This window comes from Vulpes vulpes, chromosome 2, assembly GCF_048418805.1.
Source record: "Vulpes vulpes isolate BD-2025 chromosome 2, VulVul3, whole genome shotgun sequence".
NCBI lineage: Eukaryota > Metazoa > Chordata > Mammalia > Carnivora > Canidae > Vulpes > Vulpes vulpes.
The window spans coordinates 6,704,412-6,720,297 of record NC_132781.1 but is presented as its reverse complement, the minus strand read 5'-3'; the positions used below and the strand labels follow the sequence as shown (position 1 = coordinate 6,720,297).

Below are 15,886 nucleotides of genomic sequence, written 5' to 3'. Positions count from 1 at the left end.
CATACCTAGGAGGGCTGCTTTTACCTGGAACTAGGTGGTACAATCATCCCCTCCTCCGCTCTCTGAGCATCGATTTATTCAACCAAGAGCGCGGCCTCCGAGGCAGCTGTGAAACGGGGCACCTGCTGCACCACCCTGCACCCCAGCTCCGAGGCCACCAGCACCGGGCCACCCAGGGGACCGGCGTGAGCACCCCGGATGGTGCGCGCCCCTCCCCGCCGCGGCCCGCCTGGCTACTTGGGGGTCCGGATGAGGGTGTGGTAGACGGGCTTGACGATGAGGTGGAGGTGCAGGGCGTTCTCCACCAGGTACTCGGAGTTGCGGCGCTGCAGGTCCGCGTGCGCCAGGAAGTCGCCGGCCTCCTCGCTGCTCTGGTGGAAGCTGTAGGCGTGGCGCACCAGCAGGCGGCCGTGCTGGCGCGCCCCCACCAGCACCGTCTTCTGGAAGCTCACCCCGGCCGCGTCACCACCGCTGCTGGCCGGGGTGACCACCAGGCGCGGCCGGCCGTCCTCGGGGCGCGCGGGGGGCAGTGCGGTGCCCGCGGCGTCCGCGTAGACGGGCCGCAGGCTGACGGGCAGCCAGCGCGGGGAGAAGAGCACGTTCCAGGTGACCCGGCGGCCCGCGTCGTGGCCGCTGGGGCCCAGCTGCGTCTGGAAGCTGGTGCTGCGGTCGTCGCGGGCCGGGTTGCTGATGACCCATGGGGCGCCCCAGGCGGGCGCGAGGTAGTTGCGGGGCAGGAAGGCGCTGCCGTTGACATCGAAGAACTTGGCGAAGTGCAGCGGCGAGGCGGCGTGGAACTGGTAGGCCTGCAGCAGCAGGTCGGCCACCGCGGGGCCGTGGCGCGCCAGGGCGGCAGAGCGTGCCTGCAGCTGGAACAGCTGGGCAGGCGGGATCATGGGGTAGCGGATGGCCCGCAGCGCACGCTCGGCCACAGCCGGGGCAGGGCGGGTGCGGCCCAGCCACGCCTCGAGCGCGTGGAACAGCTCCAGCTCGTCCTGCAGCACCAGGTCGGAGCGCGGCAGCAGCTGCGCCAGCAGCTCGGGGCTCACGGCGCCCCACTCCGCACTCGCCGCCACGGCCGACAGGTTCCAGGCCAGGAACTGCAGGCAGCTCTGGCGCAGGGCCTCGTCCCCAGTGCTCACCGCATAGTGGTACCAGCCGACCGCAGGGCCCGCGCCGCCCGCCAGGTGCGCCCGCATGTAGTCGGCCACGCCGCGCTGCAGGGAGGCCACGCCGTACTTGGTGGCCAGCCGGTGCAGGGGGATGGCCTGGGCCAGCAGCACGGTCAGCTCGCCGCAGTACAGGTACCTGTGGGAGGGGTGCAGAGATGGGGCGGGGTCAGGGCGCCGCCCCCCCCGCCATGCCCCTAGACACCCCCCCCAAAGGGGACCCAGCCTTGGATGAAGAGCCTTGTGGTCAGCCCCACCGACCCACCCACGCGGCTTCCTATCTTCCTCTCAAGGACCGTTTCTCGGGGGGACACGGAAAGGATGCATCGTTACTGGGCATCTACTAGGCCCCGAGCCTTAGGCTACAGGACAGATGAGGCTCCACCCGTCCTGGGCTTCACAACCCCGGGGCTCAGATCCATATTGTGCTTGCAAGTGAGCAAGTCATTTAACTTCACTGAACCTTCTGCTAATCGTCCGGGGAGAGGGGTTACCAGGGTCGTTGTGACAGCTGGGGGAGAATGAACTGGACTGGCTACAAAGCAGGCCCTCCACACAGGTTAATTCCCTCTACCCCCCCTCCCCCTTCTTGCAAGCTCATCTTTCTCCCTGGATCTCTTCCGGTGTGGCTCTTGCTCATTCACTCCCTGTCCCCATCTGCTCCCATCCCTCCGCTCACCCTTCTTGCCAGGCCCCACACTCCATGGGGATGTGGCGAGAGCTGCCGGGAGAGAAAGCCGCACCAACACACACACCACCCCCCCGCCCCGTCTCCCCCTTCCAGCTGCATTTTAGCCCAACTATTTGTTTCTGGGAATAAAAGATGACTCTAAGCCTCCTTTAGAGTGGACATGGCCATGTGACTAAATTCTAGCCAATCACCTTCAGCAGAGGCACAGTATGGGGTTCGGAGAAGACCTCTTTGATAGAACTGACTGGTGGGGGGGAAGACCCTTCCCCTTCTGTGTTATGCCTCTTCCTGCTGCCTGGTATTCTGCAGCCATCTTGTCTAAACCGTTAAAACAGGGTTACTTGCTCTGACTAGAGTGTGAATGGTGCCCCCCCCCCACCCCGTACAGCACACCAGCAGGGAGCAGGAGATGAGAGAGAGCACTGGCTTATTCCCCTTGGCCCTGCAGTTGGAAACCTGGCCAGACGCTAAAACCACACGGAGGCCTGAAAATAAAAAATGAAAAAATCACTGCTGAGCCCAACCCCAGACCTGAAGTGGATGACCCAGACCGGGGGCCGGGAATCTGCAGTTTTTAAAAGCTCTCAACACCAGGTTTGGAAACAGCTCTGAGAGCACTTGGTAGCTGGCATCAGAGCCAACAGGACTTGCAGGCAAGGGCAGGGAGTCAGGCTGGATTTGTGGGAAGGGCAGGGGGAGAAGGGACGAATAAAAGCGAAGACCTTGGGGGATGGACCTCTGGGGGATGCACATAATGTCTTCTGAGAGGCCAGGGCTTCTGGGACCCGGTGAGCGGAGAAGCCAGGGCCCGGGAAAGGGAGGAAGGCTTCCCCTAATCCGTGCCCACCTGATGAACTTGTCGAAGACAGCAGCGCAGTCCCGGGGCTCCTGAAGCACCACCTCACTCTGGTTACTCAGCAGCTCCCGGAAGAACTCGCTGTGTAGGCCCAGCAGCAGGCGGTGCGTGTGGAACACGCGGACCTCGTCCGTCCCCGCGGCCTGCACCCGCAGAACCACGTCGCTGGCATTGCCCTGCCGCAGCAGCTCCTGCAAGCGTTGGAGCAGCGTCTGGGAGTGGTTGATGGAGGTGCCCGTGGACTCGCCACCAACATCGGCTCTCTGAGCTGCGGCAGGAAGGAAGGCAGCACCACTGAGAAGGCCCCTGGGCCGGGGGTGCCAGCCAGGGGTGCAGAGGGACCAGCTGGGGACGGTGTGCCTGGGTGTGGGCGGGGGGCGGCTGGGCCTGGGGAGGCTGTGTGCATACTTGCCTGCGCCCCTGGAGCACGCAGAGGTAAGCGTGCACGCACACAAGCACTTCCCGGGTAGGGAAGCTTATGAACCTGATGCTGAGCAGCCCCTGAGAGGATGCTCTGCAGGATGGGGGTAGATTCCTGGCAAGGAGAGATCATGAACCAGTGTGGGACAGAATGCCCGGGAACTGGTCTCCGTGATGCCAGAGCACCAGACGAGGAACCCCACCGCGCTCACCTCCTGAGAAAAGCACCAACCAGCCCCTTAGACAGGCGGTAAGTACACAAATAAGCACTCTAGTTTGGGATTGTGATAAATAAGGAAGTGACGGTAGTCAGGATAGGGCTGCTTGAGGTGCAGAAATCCTAGACGGCTCCCTGAGGAAGTGACGGGAAGGAGCCAGCCAGAGGCCCTAGAAAAGGATGGGCTGGGGGTGCGGGGAGCAGTGAGAGGGTCGGGAGGGACCAGAGCACAAGTGGGATGACCGAGGCAGAGCATGAGGGGAAGCTGTTTCCAGGCCCAGCTGCCCTCCTGGGTCCTGACCTCTGAGGCTGAAGTCCACTCGCACCAGGTGGCTTGTGGGGGGACCAGAGAAGACACAGAGGGCGTGCTGGTGCTGGAAGGGGACTCTCACGGGACCTGAGTGTCGAGCCCGGCCTCCCCCTTCCAGGCTGCCCACCCCGGGGCCTTCTCTTGGGCTTCCAGGGATGTGTGAGGGTCAGATGGGGACATGCACTCCCGTCACAGAGAACTCAGTGACAGGAAACGCTGCCAGCCGCTTCCCCAAGCAGAGAACAGTGTGAGGAGCCTCAGAGGGAGACTAGGTGGGTGTCTGAGGGCAGCGGACGAGCACCCCACGAACACACGTGCACACGCGCAGGCCCCTGGCCCGTGGGGACAACCAGAGAGGAGGCTGACACGGGACCAGAGCATCTGTGTGTAACAGAAAGGGAGGCAGCGGGAGAAGGGGAGGGTGAGGGCCGGGTGGGTGGGCCGTTCACACCCCACGGCTGCCTGGGGCCACCTGTCCTGGGGCCACCTGTCCGGCGTGGGCGGTGGGCTGGTCTTCCTGTCGCTAAGACCCCTGCTGCCTCCCAGCCCTCCTTCCCTCCTCTGGCGGGCGCAGCGATCAAATCTCCCGGCCTGCTGGACACCGCCCCCTCCCGGCGAAAGGTCCGGCCTCTCCTCCCTGCCCTCCACCCCCACCCCACCCCACCCACTGCCCACTCACCAGCTCGAGTGGCCAGACCCACCAAGGTCAGGACGGCCCAGAAGCTGGCCCAGGACCCAGGCTTGGCACAGCCCAAGCGAAGCATCTTCGTGCCCCGCCCCTGAGCTCACTGGAGGGGCAGCGAAGCCCAGACCACTGCGCTCACATCCCTCCTCCTTATATAGGATTCAGCACAAGGGATGGTGCCCCCCTTCCCGGCCAGCTTCCCTCCCCCCATCCAGCCTCTGCCGAGGATTGGTGGAAACTGGCCCCAGTTGTTGCCCAGGCAACCACTTAAGCCAGGGCGCAGCAGCCTGGGGCTATTGTGTGGCCCGCGGGCCCCCGAGGGGGACAGATCCGGCGAGCTCCCCCACGTCTTCCACCACCCAGCAGAGCTAGCCGGTTGTCTCCTGGGGGGTTTAGGCTCTCCAAAGGGCAGGCCAGGGGCTCCAGGACCTCTGGCAGCTGCTGGCCCAGAGGGTCCCCAGTCCCCTCCCCCAAACCCCAGGCTCAGTCTCTGTCCTGGCACAGAGCGTGCTTGGCAGCAGCTTGGCTAAAGTGCCTTGGTGAGCGGGCAGCAAAGGGAGGGCCTGGAGGAGAAGTGGGAAGCGGCGGCTCAGGCCCCCATCCCTCCCCTTCTTCCATTTTGGGGTGGCCTAGCTCTCAGAGAGCAGGGCAAGGGTCTCCAATAGGGACCCATGGGATAACTGGTGTTCCTTTCACGTTCCCCTTTGAGGCCGGCCCTGGCATGCCCTGGGGAGGGTGATGGGCCTTTGGGGAGGGTCCCCTGGAGACTGTGACCGGCATCCCCCAGGATGAAGGTGAGCTAGGATGGCGGGGCCGGGCACAGAGCACTAGCACCCTGCACCGTGCACCAGTGCATGGGAAATGCTCTGCCCAGAGCCGGGCTGCCCACCTTGCAAGAGGCTAGCCCTTGGCAGAGAGCGCTCCCTACCCCCACCCCCCAACCAGTACAAACCTGGGCTAGGAGCTGGAGATGCTGAAGTACCCACCTGTCTGCCCTGTCACTTCCTTTAATTCATCTTCCCCAGTGCCTCAGGTCTCTCCGCTTACCTCTTAGAAGGCTTCTTTTACCAGCTTCTAACTTCCAAATATAACGCTTCCCTTCCCAGAGTTCCAAGGACGTGCACACAGCAGACCCAACATCCCACCCCGACTGTAGGAGAAATTGAGGCAGAGCTAGGTCACCATCTCGACTGGGTTAGTGCAGAGGAGTGCTCTTCTAAATCCAAAGGAAAAGGGGGGCGGTGTCAAGAGCCCAAGGGGAGTAGGTGTGTCCGTGTGTCCTTCGAGGCCTCACCTTTTTGGGCAGCAAGTAGGGCCTGGCCCAGCTCTTCCAGGGAGGGAGTCCTTTAAGCTCGATGAATCGATGGACCCAGAGATCCAGGACAGTTTCCCCCAAGGCTGGGTCCTTGACCTGGGATGGAGCCTGCCCTCCCTTGCTCTCTGGATCCCAGGCACCAGCTCCATGCATTGATTTCTGCTCCCGGCTGGCACAGAGACGCCGACAGCTCCACCCCCCTCTCCAGAGCTGCAGAGAGAGCAAGAACTGGGTCTGGCACCTGCCTCGTCCGGGTTGGCAGAGACGGAGCCATCCAGCCCAGCGGAAACCCCTCCCGGCTGCCCTGACCTTCACGCCCGGCTCCCCTTGTCCAAATCCACCATCCCCTGGCTGCCTGCCTGCCCTTCCCATGGACTGTGCACCTCCCCGGCCCGGCCCAGCAAGACAGAGCCGCAGTGTGAGCGGGTTCTGGGCCTCGGAGCATCCCTGCTTCCACGCGCAGTGCTTTCCGGGAAGAACGTTATCGACGATAGAGACGTTGGTAAGAGAACCCCGTACTCAGGAAACTGGCTTTCAGTAAACTCCTTTCATAACTCCAGCTTCCCTGGGGCTACATCTGCTTTTCTAGAAGGTATAGTCCACCTGTGTCGCAATCTCTCGTGCTCTACTTAGATGCCAGGACGCCTGTAATTTTCTAGGCACGTTGGGTGACTGTCATGTACACTCCAAGCTAAGATTTACCTACTGGAGTTAGATGGATGCCATTTCCAGGGTGCAGGGATCGGGCGGCCCCAGATTACCAAGAAGACTCGGAAAGGGATCCCTGGGTGGCTCAGCGGTTTACCGCCTGCCTTCGGCCCGGGGCGTGATCCTGGAGACCCGGGATCGAGTCCCACATCGGGCTCCCCGCATGGAGCCTGCTTCTCCCTCTGCCTGTGTCTCTGCTTCTCTCTCTCTCTCTCTGTCTCTCATGAAAAAATAAATAAAATCTTAAAAAAAAAAAAAAGACGTCTCAGAAGGGTCACCTCAAACCTCACCTCCTAAAATTGCTAACTTCATTGTCCCTGAACCCCCTCTAATGATTTGGAAAGTGGCTTTCCAGAAATAGGCATTCTCTGTTCTCCGCTTCTTAGTCTGAGAGTTGCTGGAGTGCGTGCCTGCATCGTGTGTGTGTGTGTGTGTGTGTGTGCACATACACCTGCATCATGTGTGTAGTGTGCGAGAGTCTTGGAGCCAGAGAGAGAAAGGAGGGCATTTGCCCTGCACAGCTGTTGAGATCGAGGATCTGAGACACTCGGATTTATTTTGCCCTGTGGATCTGGAAGCTCCATCCTTCCTTGAGAGCGAGTCTGACGAGCTCACAAGCTAGAACAATTCCCAGAGAGGAGTGCTACTTCCTGCCTGAGACAAAGCGTGTTTGTAACCTGAGTGACTTGTCTGAGATCTCACGGCAGCCTGAGTTCAAATGCCACTTTTCTGCTTGACTTTTTTTTCCCCCGTGACCCTCCACTGGATCCCTACATGCGAAGCTATTTCAGACTGATATGATTCCCAATGGGCAAGGAACTTCTAGTGCTGTGAAAGCCACTGAAAATTCTCGCAAGCTTGGGGCAGGATGAAGGTTTTCTGAATCTGCAGAATGGGTGATCAGACGCCGGATGGGGGCAATACTCACCCCAAAGCAGTGGGCCCCCAGACCCAGCCCTACCTAGAGTGCAGGCTCCCTTACATCTGTAACATCTGCCTTCCTGAGCTAGGGTGCCTTCAGACACTTAGACTGGGGAGCAGGGGATCATGAGTTTAGGTTCCAGGCCCATGTACTCGGGGGGGGGGGGGGCACACTAATAATAAACAAAAAGGAATATTTCCCTGAAGTAACTCACAGACTACTGAAAGCTTCCGGGAAGCCAGGCTGTCCCGTTATGGTGGCACATCCACTCTCCAGCCCCAGCAACCTCTACCACGCTATCCCGCCTCCACTGCAATGCCCCTCCCTATCTGAGGGCTCTGTATGACCCACATCCCCTCCTCCCAAAAGCCTGAGCCCTCCGTGACCTCTTCCTGCCTGTGCACCTGTTCTTCCAGGGCAGGTTGCATGAGGGAGTGACAAGTGCTTTAGGGGAGCAACAAACCTCAGTTCAAATTCCCACTGTCACACAGTGGCTCTGTGGCCCTAGCCAAGCTGCTGAACTTCTCTGAGCCTCCGTCCCCTCTTATGTGAAATGGAGGTCGCCAGGGTTAGCTTGTGGGGCTGCCGTGAGGGTGACAATTGTAGGAACAAGAGTAAGTGCTCGGGAACACGCTTGGTCCTTTCAACGTGGCTGCCAGCAGCTCCTCGTTCACCCACAGCCTCCTGGTGCAGGAAGGTGGTAGCCTGAGGAATTACCTGAGCTTCTGGAATTCCCTGGACCTGGGCGGAGGTCCCGGACACAGCCTGGGGATCTGAGTGGGTCGTGCTGGTTCTGGTCCTGCCTTGCCACCCAGAGGACCGAGCCCAAGGCCGGGGACTGTCAGAGTTGTGCAGGGTCGGAGCACAGCCACCAGGGGGCAACAAGTCCCCTGTGTTAGCCCAGGGTGGGTGTGAAGGTGGGAGGGGGTTGAGGGTCCAGCCCCAGCCCCAGACCTGGGCTCTATCTTAGGGAGTCCAGAAGCTCTGCTCATTCCCAGGGATGGGCACAGCAGGTGATTCCTGACTGGAGTCGGGCCACGTCTTTGTCCCTGGCGCCCACTGTGGGCTGCACTGGTCATTTCCTCACGGGGCTGGGGGGAGCCAGTGGCCACAGATTCCAGCCTCTCCAGAGTGCTCCCTGCACCTGCTGCTGTTTATTTGCATATTCCTGGGGGAATGGTCCACTTCGCCACAGCAAGGGAAACAACAGCTCGAGGGGGCCTCTGGGTCTTGGATTCCCAGGGCTACTGGCGGCCTGGTCAGGCTTCTCCCGATGGCCACTGCCACCGCCGCCCACGGCTTCCTGCCACCCTTCCAGGCCCAAACCCCCCAGGCAGCCTCCTCCTCCCACCCCCTGCCTCCATCGTAGGACTGAATCCTTCAAACCTGGCGTGTGAGGCCTCTCTCTAGATCTGGGCTCTGCCCATGGCAGCCTCACCCCTGCCCTGCACTGGGTGCCCCCCCGCCCCCCCCCCCCCGCCTTTATGCCTTTCTCTCTTTGATGCCACAGACGGGATCCTTCTGCCTTGTCCTGAAGTCCTGGCACCCAGGGTGTCAATGCCCCGCATGAGCCCATGCCAGTCCCCAGAATGCCCTGGGTCACAGGGCAGCCTATCCAGAGCCCCAGGCCAGCCACCTCCTCAAGGCCCCCCTCCCAGCCTGAGCACCCTGGGGGATCCCGGTTTGCTCCAGGCAGCATCCACTGTGTAGACTCATTCCCCTGAGCCTCGGCCCCACCCTTTCCTTCCTCCTCCTCCCTCCTCCCACCACCCCACCTCTCTGCACTGACCGGCTCAGTCTCAGTGCTGCGGGAAGAATCGTGGGCCAAACCACCCCTTGGAGAGCTGGCGATGCCGGGAGGGAGCCGCGTGGACCCCCAGAAAAGCCACGAGGTGACCTAGGACTCGGGACCCAGGAGCATGACGCTTGAGGGGCAGGAGACAGGTAAAGTATCCAGGACGGTGGCAGGCAGGTGAGGAACAGGTGAGGAATCAAGAAGCTTGAAGCTGAACACCCATGAGTTGGGGGCAAGGAAACTAGGTGTAGCTGGGGTGGGGAGAGGGGCGGGGACGACTGGGTGGGGGGCTTCAGCAGGAAATCTAAAGCTGGACCTTGAAACCAAAAACCTAAAGTGTGGGCTGAGAGGAGCAAGGGCCAGAGTATGTGGTCACTTCACTCCTTTGGACCGTTTCCCGGTCTGAAAACCAGGGTCATCCCAGCTCCAGGATTGCTAACCTACGAGGAGGGCTGCTCTTTAGGGACGAAGAGCAGGAAACCTAGTAATGTCCCTCCGTAGAGACGAGGCAGCTGTTGAGAGCCGGGTGGCCGCTGTGAGTCACCGTGGGTGAGAATCACCCGGGCCGCTCACTAAAGACACAGCTGCCCCAGCCCCGCTCTGGAGCACCGCGCAGCCTGCCTGCAGAGCCCCAGGAATCTGTATGCTGAAACGGGGCCCCCCTGCCCCCCTGACTGTGCCTGCAGCCTGTTTCAGGGCCCTGCCTCCCAGGCAGAAGGGGTACCTCCAGCAACACAATGAAGAAATAGTGTCCACGGCAGCAAAAACGCCACGGAGGACTTCTTCCCTTTAACAGGGGCGTCAGGCCACGGAGGGGTGGGGTGGACCAGGCCACAGGGATTGTCATTTGCTGGGCCTGACCAGGGGGTGTTCAGAGAGTAGGGGTGAATAGATCTCAAGGGCAGGAGCAGGCTGGAGAGAGACCTAAAGCTCGAACCCCAACTCCCCCCTTCCGCCCTCCCTAGCCGGCCCGCTCCGAGCGACCCTGCTGCCCACAGCCAACGGCAGTAGGCCAAGCCAGGAGTTGGAGGGCCATTGGCCAGAAATCCCAGGGAGGTCCCCGTGTGTGGCTGGTGTCATCCCTGTCATCTACTACAGCATCCTGCTGGGCCTGGGGCTGCCTGGTGAGTGGGGAAGCTGGGGTTGGGGAGCTGGGGGTGGGCAGAAATGGGAGGAGTCCTCCTTCCGTGGGTGCCCATCCTCTGTGCTGACCCCTGAGACCCAGAATCTTAGATACCAGGATACCCTTTGACTTTATAGGGCGATCCGGGTCTTTGGGGAGCAAAGCATAGCAGGGAGTAAAAGTGAGCGGCCAGGTTTTGGGGTGCTCAGCGGCTAAAGCTGAGGTTTCACCAGAAGGGAGAGCCACCCCCATCCCCCCCGCCCCGGCAGTGGGTACTGTGCTCAGCTGACTAGGCTCATGTAGGGCTGCTTGGTTGAAAGCTTCCCGTACCCTCCACTGATTCCAAAAGCAACAGAGCTAGGGGGCAGGTGGGGAAGTGGAGGCAGGAAAGGACAGGTGGTCTCAGCCTTGGGGGATTACCCACCCCTGCCTGTGTGTAAGGCAGAGGCCTTGCCCCGGGTGAAGTCAGTGGCCTGTGGCGTACGGATGGACAGGGCAGGCCTGGTCTGGTTAGCCTCCCTGATAAAGTGAGCTTTAAGAAGCATCTGGAAAGAGGGAAAGAGGAGCCCGGCCCAGCAGGCAGAGAGGGACGATGATAACGCCTCGGAAATGTAGGCTGAGCCGCCCTTCTAACGCCTCTGCCCTCTGCCCTCTGCCCTCTGCGACCTCTGCCGTCATCAGTCAACCTCCTGACCACGGTGGCCCTGGCCCGGCTGGCCGCCAGGACCAGGAAGCCCTCCTACTACTACCTTCTGGCGCTCACGGCCTCGGACATCGTCACGCAGGTGGTCATCGTGTTCGTGGGGTTCCTCCTGCAGGGGGCCGTGCTGGCCCGCGAGGTGCCCCGTGCCGTGGTGCGCTCGGCGAACATCCTGGAGTTCACCGCCAACCACGCCTCGGTGTGGATCGCTGTGCTGCTCACGGTCGACCGCTACAGCGCCCTGTGCCACCCCCTGCACCACCGGGCCGCCTCGTCCCCGGGCCGGAGCCGCCGGGCCATCGCCACCGTCCTCGGAGCTGCCCTGCTGACGGGCATCCCCTTCTACTGGTGGCTGGACGTGTGGCGGGACGCGGACGCCCCCAGCCTGCTGGACGAGGTCCTCAAGTGGGCCCACTGCCTCACCGTCTACTTCATCCCTTGCGGTGTTTTCCTGGCCGCCAACTCGGCCATCATCTGGCGGCTGCGCAGGAGGAGCCACGGCGGGCCGCGGCCCCGGGTGGGCAAGAGCACGGCCATCCTCCTGGGCGTCACCACGCTCTTCGCCCTCCTTTGGGCGCCCCGGATCTTCGTCATGCTCTACCACCTGTACGTGGCCCCTGTCCACCGGGACTGGAGGGTGCACCTGGCCTTGGACGTGGCCAACATGGCCGCCATGCTCAACACGGCCGTCAACTTCGGCCTCTACTGCCTCGTCAGCAAGACTTTCCGGGCCGCCGTCCGAGAGGTCATCCACGACGCCCACCTGCCCTGCACCCTGGGGTCGCGGCCAGAGGGCACGGCGGCGGACTCTGCGCTCAAGCCTCCCGGCCTTCCCCAAGGAGCAGAAATGTAGAGCGAGGGCCCAACCAGGGGGCTTGGAGGTGGCTCAGGGCCAGCTACACTGCTGCCTCCGTGGTGTGCCCACTAAAACGTGGGGGGGGGGCTCCTTCCTGTGGGGGTGGCTCCCCGGGTGCAGGGGCGTACAATTTATCCAGCCCTTAGTAAGTGTCCGGTGCTACGGGCATTCCTTTGTGAGGGACGCTTCACCTGGCACGTTATGAAGGCGAAGTGAACGTGGGTTGGATGACTGAATGGGTGGGTGGGTGGATGGATGGACATGAATCATTTCCAGCCACCCCCCACCCCACCTCCGCACCCCCCATTGCTTACCTTTCATTCCCGAGTCATCACTTCTCTGGCTTCCGGTGGCAAAGCCAGGATGCAAGGAAGCTAGGTGGGATTCCAGGCATGTTCAGGGCTGGGGGAGCCAAAGGTTTTGGCCCAGTAAAGGGGGGGGGCTGCTTGGGAAAAGGGGTGATTTTAAAGCAGATTAGATGTCCGGGCCCTAGGGCGACACCGACACCCTGGCTTGAGTCTCAAGCATCCTGCTTCCATTCCACTTAACTCCCTGCCCTGGAGCCAGGACAGGTTCAAGGACCCAGAATAGCCCCAGGGTTTTCATTGTCGCTGCTGCTGAGACAGGAAGTGCCTTCTTGGCCATCCGGCTGGGGAGGAGGGGATGGGAAGGGAGGACTCAGCGGGCTCCACTTGGAGGAAGGCCTCTTTCTCCACCACGGGGAGGAGGGCCCAGCAGACAGGTCCCCAGGGCTCTGCCCAGCCCCTCCCAGCCTCTCCCGGGCCCCTCGCTCCTCTGGGCCACGGTGCCAGCCGGGAGAGGCAGCTGGGAGAGATTAGCAGATGGACCTCCCACCTGCTCTGGGCTTTGGGTAAACACATTAGTGGCTGCTTTCTGTTTCCCAGTCAGGCAGAGCCGACCTTTCCCCTCGAAGGGGAGGTCCAGGCCTAGAGTCCAGGCTGTCCAGGCCGGGACCCACCAGCACCCAACCCCTTAGTGGGATGGCCTAGCCGGAAGAGCCAGAAATGCATGAGCGGAGCACATCGTCGGTGCAAAATAAATGCTCAGCTTTCCTCTTCTCCCCAGCACAGGGGACCTTCAACCATACTCAGAACCATATCCTCCATCCTTTTTCCATAATCCTAAACTTTATCCGTAATTCTAAAGAGTTCCGAAAACCAAAGCATTTGTCCCAAGCTTGCCACAGTCACATTTAGCGGTAAAACCTGACCTGACTTGAGGCAGGACGAGCGAGTCTGGACACAGTGGCTCTGCGGCTACATGCTGCTGGGACCGAGATCTAGCACAGAGGACAAGCCGCACGTGACTTTTCTCTGTTCAGAAAAGTTGTGAATTCTGGGACACATCTGGTCCCCAAGAGTCCAGGGAGGAAAAATGGGGGCCCTGCAAGCACCACCACTGCTGGCAGAGCGTGGTCCAGGCTGACCCTGGGTGCATTTGGGACACGGAGGGTCCCCACCATGTGCACACAGATGTGTCTGTGGGCGGGACTGGATGAAGCAGGGCTTCCTGCCTTGCTGAAGGAGGAGGGGGTGCAAGGGCAGGTACCTGGGGAAGCGCAGGCCCTAGGGGATAGGACAGTGCTTCTGGGGGGAAAAGGGGCCTTTTTGATGCAAAACCAAATGGAACACAGTGGAGGAGCAAACCTCTTCCCACTCTGTAAGAAACCCGTGAGAGCCCTCTAGAATCAGAAGAGACCATTGTCGCTGGAGTAACCAATGGTCATGTCAATGGACACGACACTCTCTGAACCGGCCAGTGGGCTGTCCAAGGGAAGACCGATTTACTCCCCAGTTCCTGAGCACTGGTGAAACCAGGAACTTTCAGAAACAGGTGGGGAGTCTTTGTGGAGACAGGTAGGGGAGGGGGTGCTGGAGCCACCAGAACCAGGGTGACCTCGCGCACACCCTCAGGATGGGGCGACATCAGGTTTTCCCAACAGCCCTGCGTCCTGGGTACAGTCACCATCCTACAGACTGAGGAAGACTGAGGATGCGGGAGCCCAGAGGGGTTCGATGAGGAGCCCCCTCGGCACCCCCAGCCGGAGAAGGGCGAGTCTGCTGGTCCGGTTCCTGCTCCTCCACAGACTGGGAGAAGGGCCGCTGCAGGGCCGCTTTGTGTCACAACTTTTTGGTCCTGGACCTAGCCAGAGTTGGGAACCACGATCAGAGCTTCCGGATAAGATGGACCGAGCAACAGCTCCTCTTATATAACCCTGTAACCCTTAACAAAGTGAAGAGCTCGCCACTTGGAGAAGCAGGTCCCCCACAGGTGAAGTCCTAGTAAAACTGCACTTGCGGGACCCCTGGGTGGCTCAGCGGTTTGGCGCCTGCCTTCGGCCCATGGTGGGATCCCAGGGTCCTGGGCTCGAGTCCCGCTTCGGGCTCCCTGCATGGAGCCTGCTTCTCCCTCTGCCTGTGTCTCTGCCTCTCTCTCTGTCTCTCATGAATAAATGGATAAAATCTTCATAAAAATTAAATAAATAAAATTGCCCTTGAAGCTTCCTTCTTCGTGCATTTTTATTAGTAGCTCTCAATGGCTTCTGGAAGGAGGACAGGGCCACGGTGGCGCGCTTCACCCTCCTCTCCCTCGCCAGCCCGGCTGCTGAAATCTCTTCGTGTCCCACAGTCAGCTGCGGATCGTTTCAGGTCCACACTGGGAGCACCTCTGAGTTCAGGACAGTTTTCCTTATGTCCTTACTCCTGATCGGGACGCTGCTGGTCCTCTTCTCTCTTGTTCTCGGGCAGGAGAGCACATGTGCCGCTGGCTGGTTTCCCGGGCCCCCCAGTCACCGGGGCTTCTCCGTCCCGCTGGGGCTCCCCCAGAGGCTCGCAGGGCTTGCCCGCCTGCCCACGATCCCCTGCCCTGCTGTCTGCGCTCAGGTCCTGGGTTCTCCCACGGGGGCGGCAGCACTTCCAGGGCAAGCTCACTCCCCCAGGCCTAGCACTGCCTCTGCGGTTTCCTTCCAGCTTTCTCGAGCTTTCCCCTGGAGGGGCTCTACGGCTCTTTCCTCTTTGCCTTTTTGTCCCCCCAAAAGGGGGCAGGCTGGCTGGGTAAAAGGGGCTCACAACTGCCCCCATCCCCCAGGGATGGAGAGTGGGAGGGGGCAATCCGGGGACAAGGGGAGAGGCTTCTAGGAGCTGTTTACAGCACCAAGGCTGGGGAGCCTCCCCCGCCCCCCCCCCCCCCCCCCCCCCCCCCCCGAGAGCAGGACTGACTGAATTAAACACGGAGCCCTTTGGGCAGCCAGATTATAGATGTGGTGGCAGGGACGATGATGAGACGGTCTTTGACTCCGGAGTTTTGGGGATGTTGGCTTTCCCCGCGCCCACCTCTGTGGATGGTGACACTTGAGCTCCTCAGAGTGACTTGCCCCCCCCCCCACCCTCCTTTTGCCTGTCGCTGGGGGCTGGGACAGCAGGGGGCACTGCAGGACTGGCCACTGGGAAACCCTCCCGCAGGGCTTCAAGCCAGATTTGTAGGAAGATCCAAGATACTGCGGAGAAAGTGCCTGCCCCGGGGCGGGGGCGCGCAGCCAGCCGTCACCAGGGGGAGTGGCTGGGTGGGAGGGATCAGCGGGTCCCCTTGTCACCCTCCTCCACCCTGAAGCCACGCCAGCTGCCACGCTGGTTGGTGAGCCCAGAGGGCCCACAGGTCCCTGCAGTTTTCCCAGATCATTCTGGTGGTTGGGATGGTTTCCTGTGCGTGGCACTGTGTAAAGGGCCCTTTCATTGGCTTCTCCCTCCACCCACGGCAGGGTCCAGCCAGCCGCTCCCACTGGCCTGGGATTCTAGAACTGCCTTCCCTGCTGTGGGGAGCCTGCCTGGGTTCAGAGGCCCAGGACCTCCATCAGAGCCTCGGGGGGCCCACTCACCCCAGCTCAGTCCCACCCTGCCCTGGACCCACCTCCTGGCCATGGCAGCCACTTGGGCATCCAAGGGAGTTTGAGGCTTGGCAGTGGCCCCACATGACAGGGATGGAGGGAAAGGGGCCGAGGAGGTGAGGAGGGAGGGCGTCATAAGCAGTGAGTCATGAGCAGAGGTGGGACCCAGGGTGGTTCCATCCTTGCCTGGAACCTTCCCTGGAGCCCGCTGAGTT

At 61.4% G+C, this 15,886-nt stretch overlaps 2 protein-coding genes across 3 annotated transcripts; one reads left to right on the top strand and one right to left on the bottom strand.

The window, feature by feature from the left end:
- Positions 1-59: 59 nt before the first annotated feature.
- BTBD17 (BTB domain containing 17) lies at positions 60-12,179 on the bottom strand. Of its 2 annotated transcripts, XM_025999681.2 has the most exons (5): positions 12,082-12,179; positions 5,643-5,873; positions 5,396-5,498; positions 2,708-2,984; positions 60-1,308 (listed from the first exon to the last, which is right to left on the bottom strand). In XM_025999681.2, exons 2-5 carry the CDS (start codon positions 5,814-5,816, stop codon positions 234-236), a joined length of 1,629 nt encoding a protein of 542 aa, XP_025855466.2. In that variant the 5' UTR covers positions 5,817-5,873; positions 12,082-12,179; the 3' UTR covers positions 60-233. The 2 variants fall into 2 exon arrangements, with proteins under 2 accessions (XP_025855466.2, XP_025855467.1); XM_025999682.2 differs by lacking the exons at positions 5,396-5,498; positions 5,643-5,873; positions 12,082-12,179 and adding an exon at positions 4,343-4,538.
- Positions 9,075-14,292, top strand: GPR142 (G protein-coupled receptor 142). Its single transcript, XM_025999683.2, has 3 exons — positions 9,075-9,237; positions 10,054-10,212; positions 10,893-14,292. The coding sequence occupies exons 1-3, from the start codon at positions 9,213-9,215 to the stop codon at positions 11,762-11,764; spliced, it is 1,056 nt and encodes a 351-aa protein (XP_025855468.1). The 5' UTR covers positions 9,075-9,212; the 3' UTR covers positions 11,765-14,292.
- The last annotated feature ends 1,594 nt before the right edge of the window (positions 14,293-15,886 follow it).

What these genes read in the sequence shown, in the direction of transcription:
- BTBD17 (XM_025999681.2), bottom strand. Translation starts at nt 5,816, where the DNA reads ATGCATGGAGCTGGTGCCTGGGATCCAGAGAGCAAGGGAGGGCAGGCT. An exon ending in CCTACTTGCTGCCCAAAAAG is followed by an intron (nt 5,499 to 5,642) that starts GTGAGGCCTCGA and finishes TTTCTCCTACAG; the next exon opens with TCGGGGTGGGATGTTGGGTC. An exon ending in GTCTTCGACAAGTTCATCAG is followed by an intron (nt 1,309 to 2,707) that starts GTGGGCACGGAT and finishes CCCCTCCCACAG; the next exon opens with GTACCTGTACTGCGGCGAGC.
- GPR142 (XM_025999683.2), top strand. Translation starts at nt 9,213, where the DNA reads ATGACGCTTGAGGGGCAGGAGACAG. An exon ending in GCTTGAGGGGCAGGAGACAG is followed by an intron (nt 9,238 to 10,053) that starts GTAAAGTATCCA and finishes CGCCCTCCCTAG; the next exon opens with CCGGCCCGCTCCGAGCGACC. An exon ending in GCTGGGCCTGGGGCTGCCTG is followed by an intron (nt 10,213 to 10,892) that starts GTGAGTGGGGAA and finishes TGCCGTCATCAG; the next exon opens with TCAACCTCCTGACCACGGTG.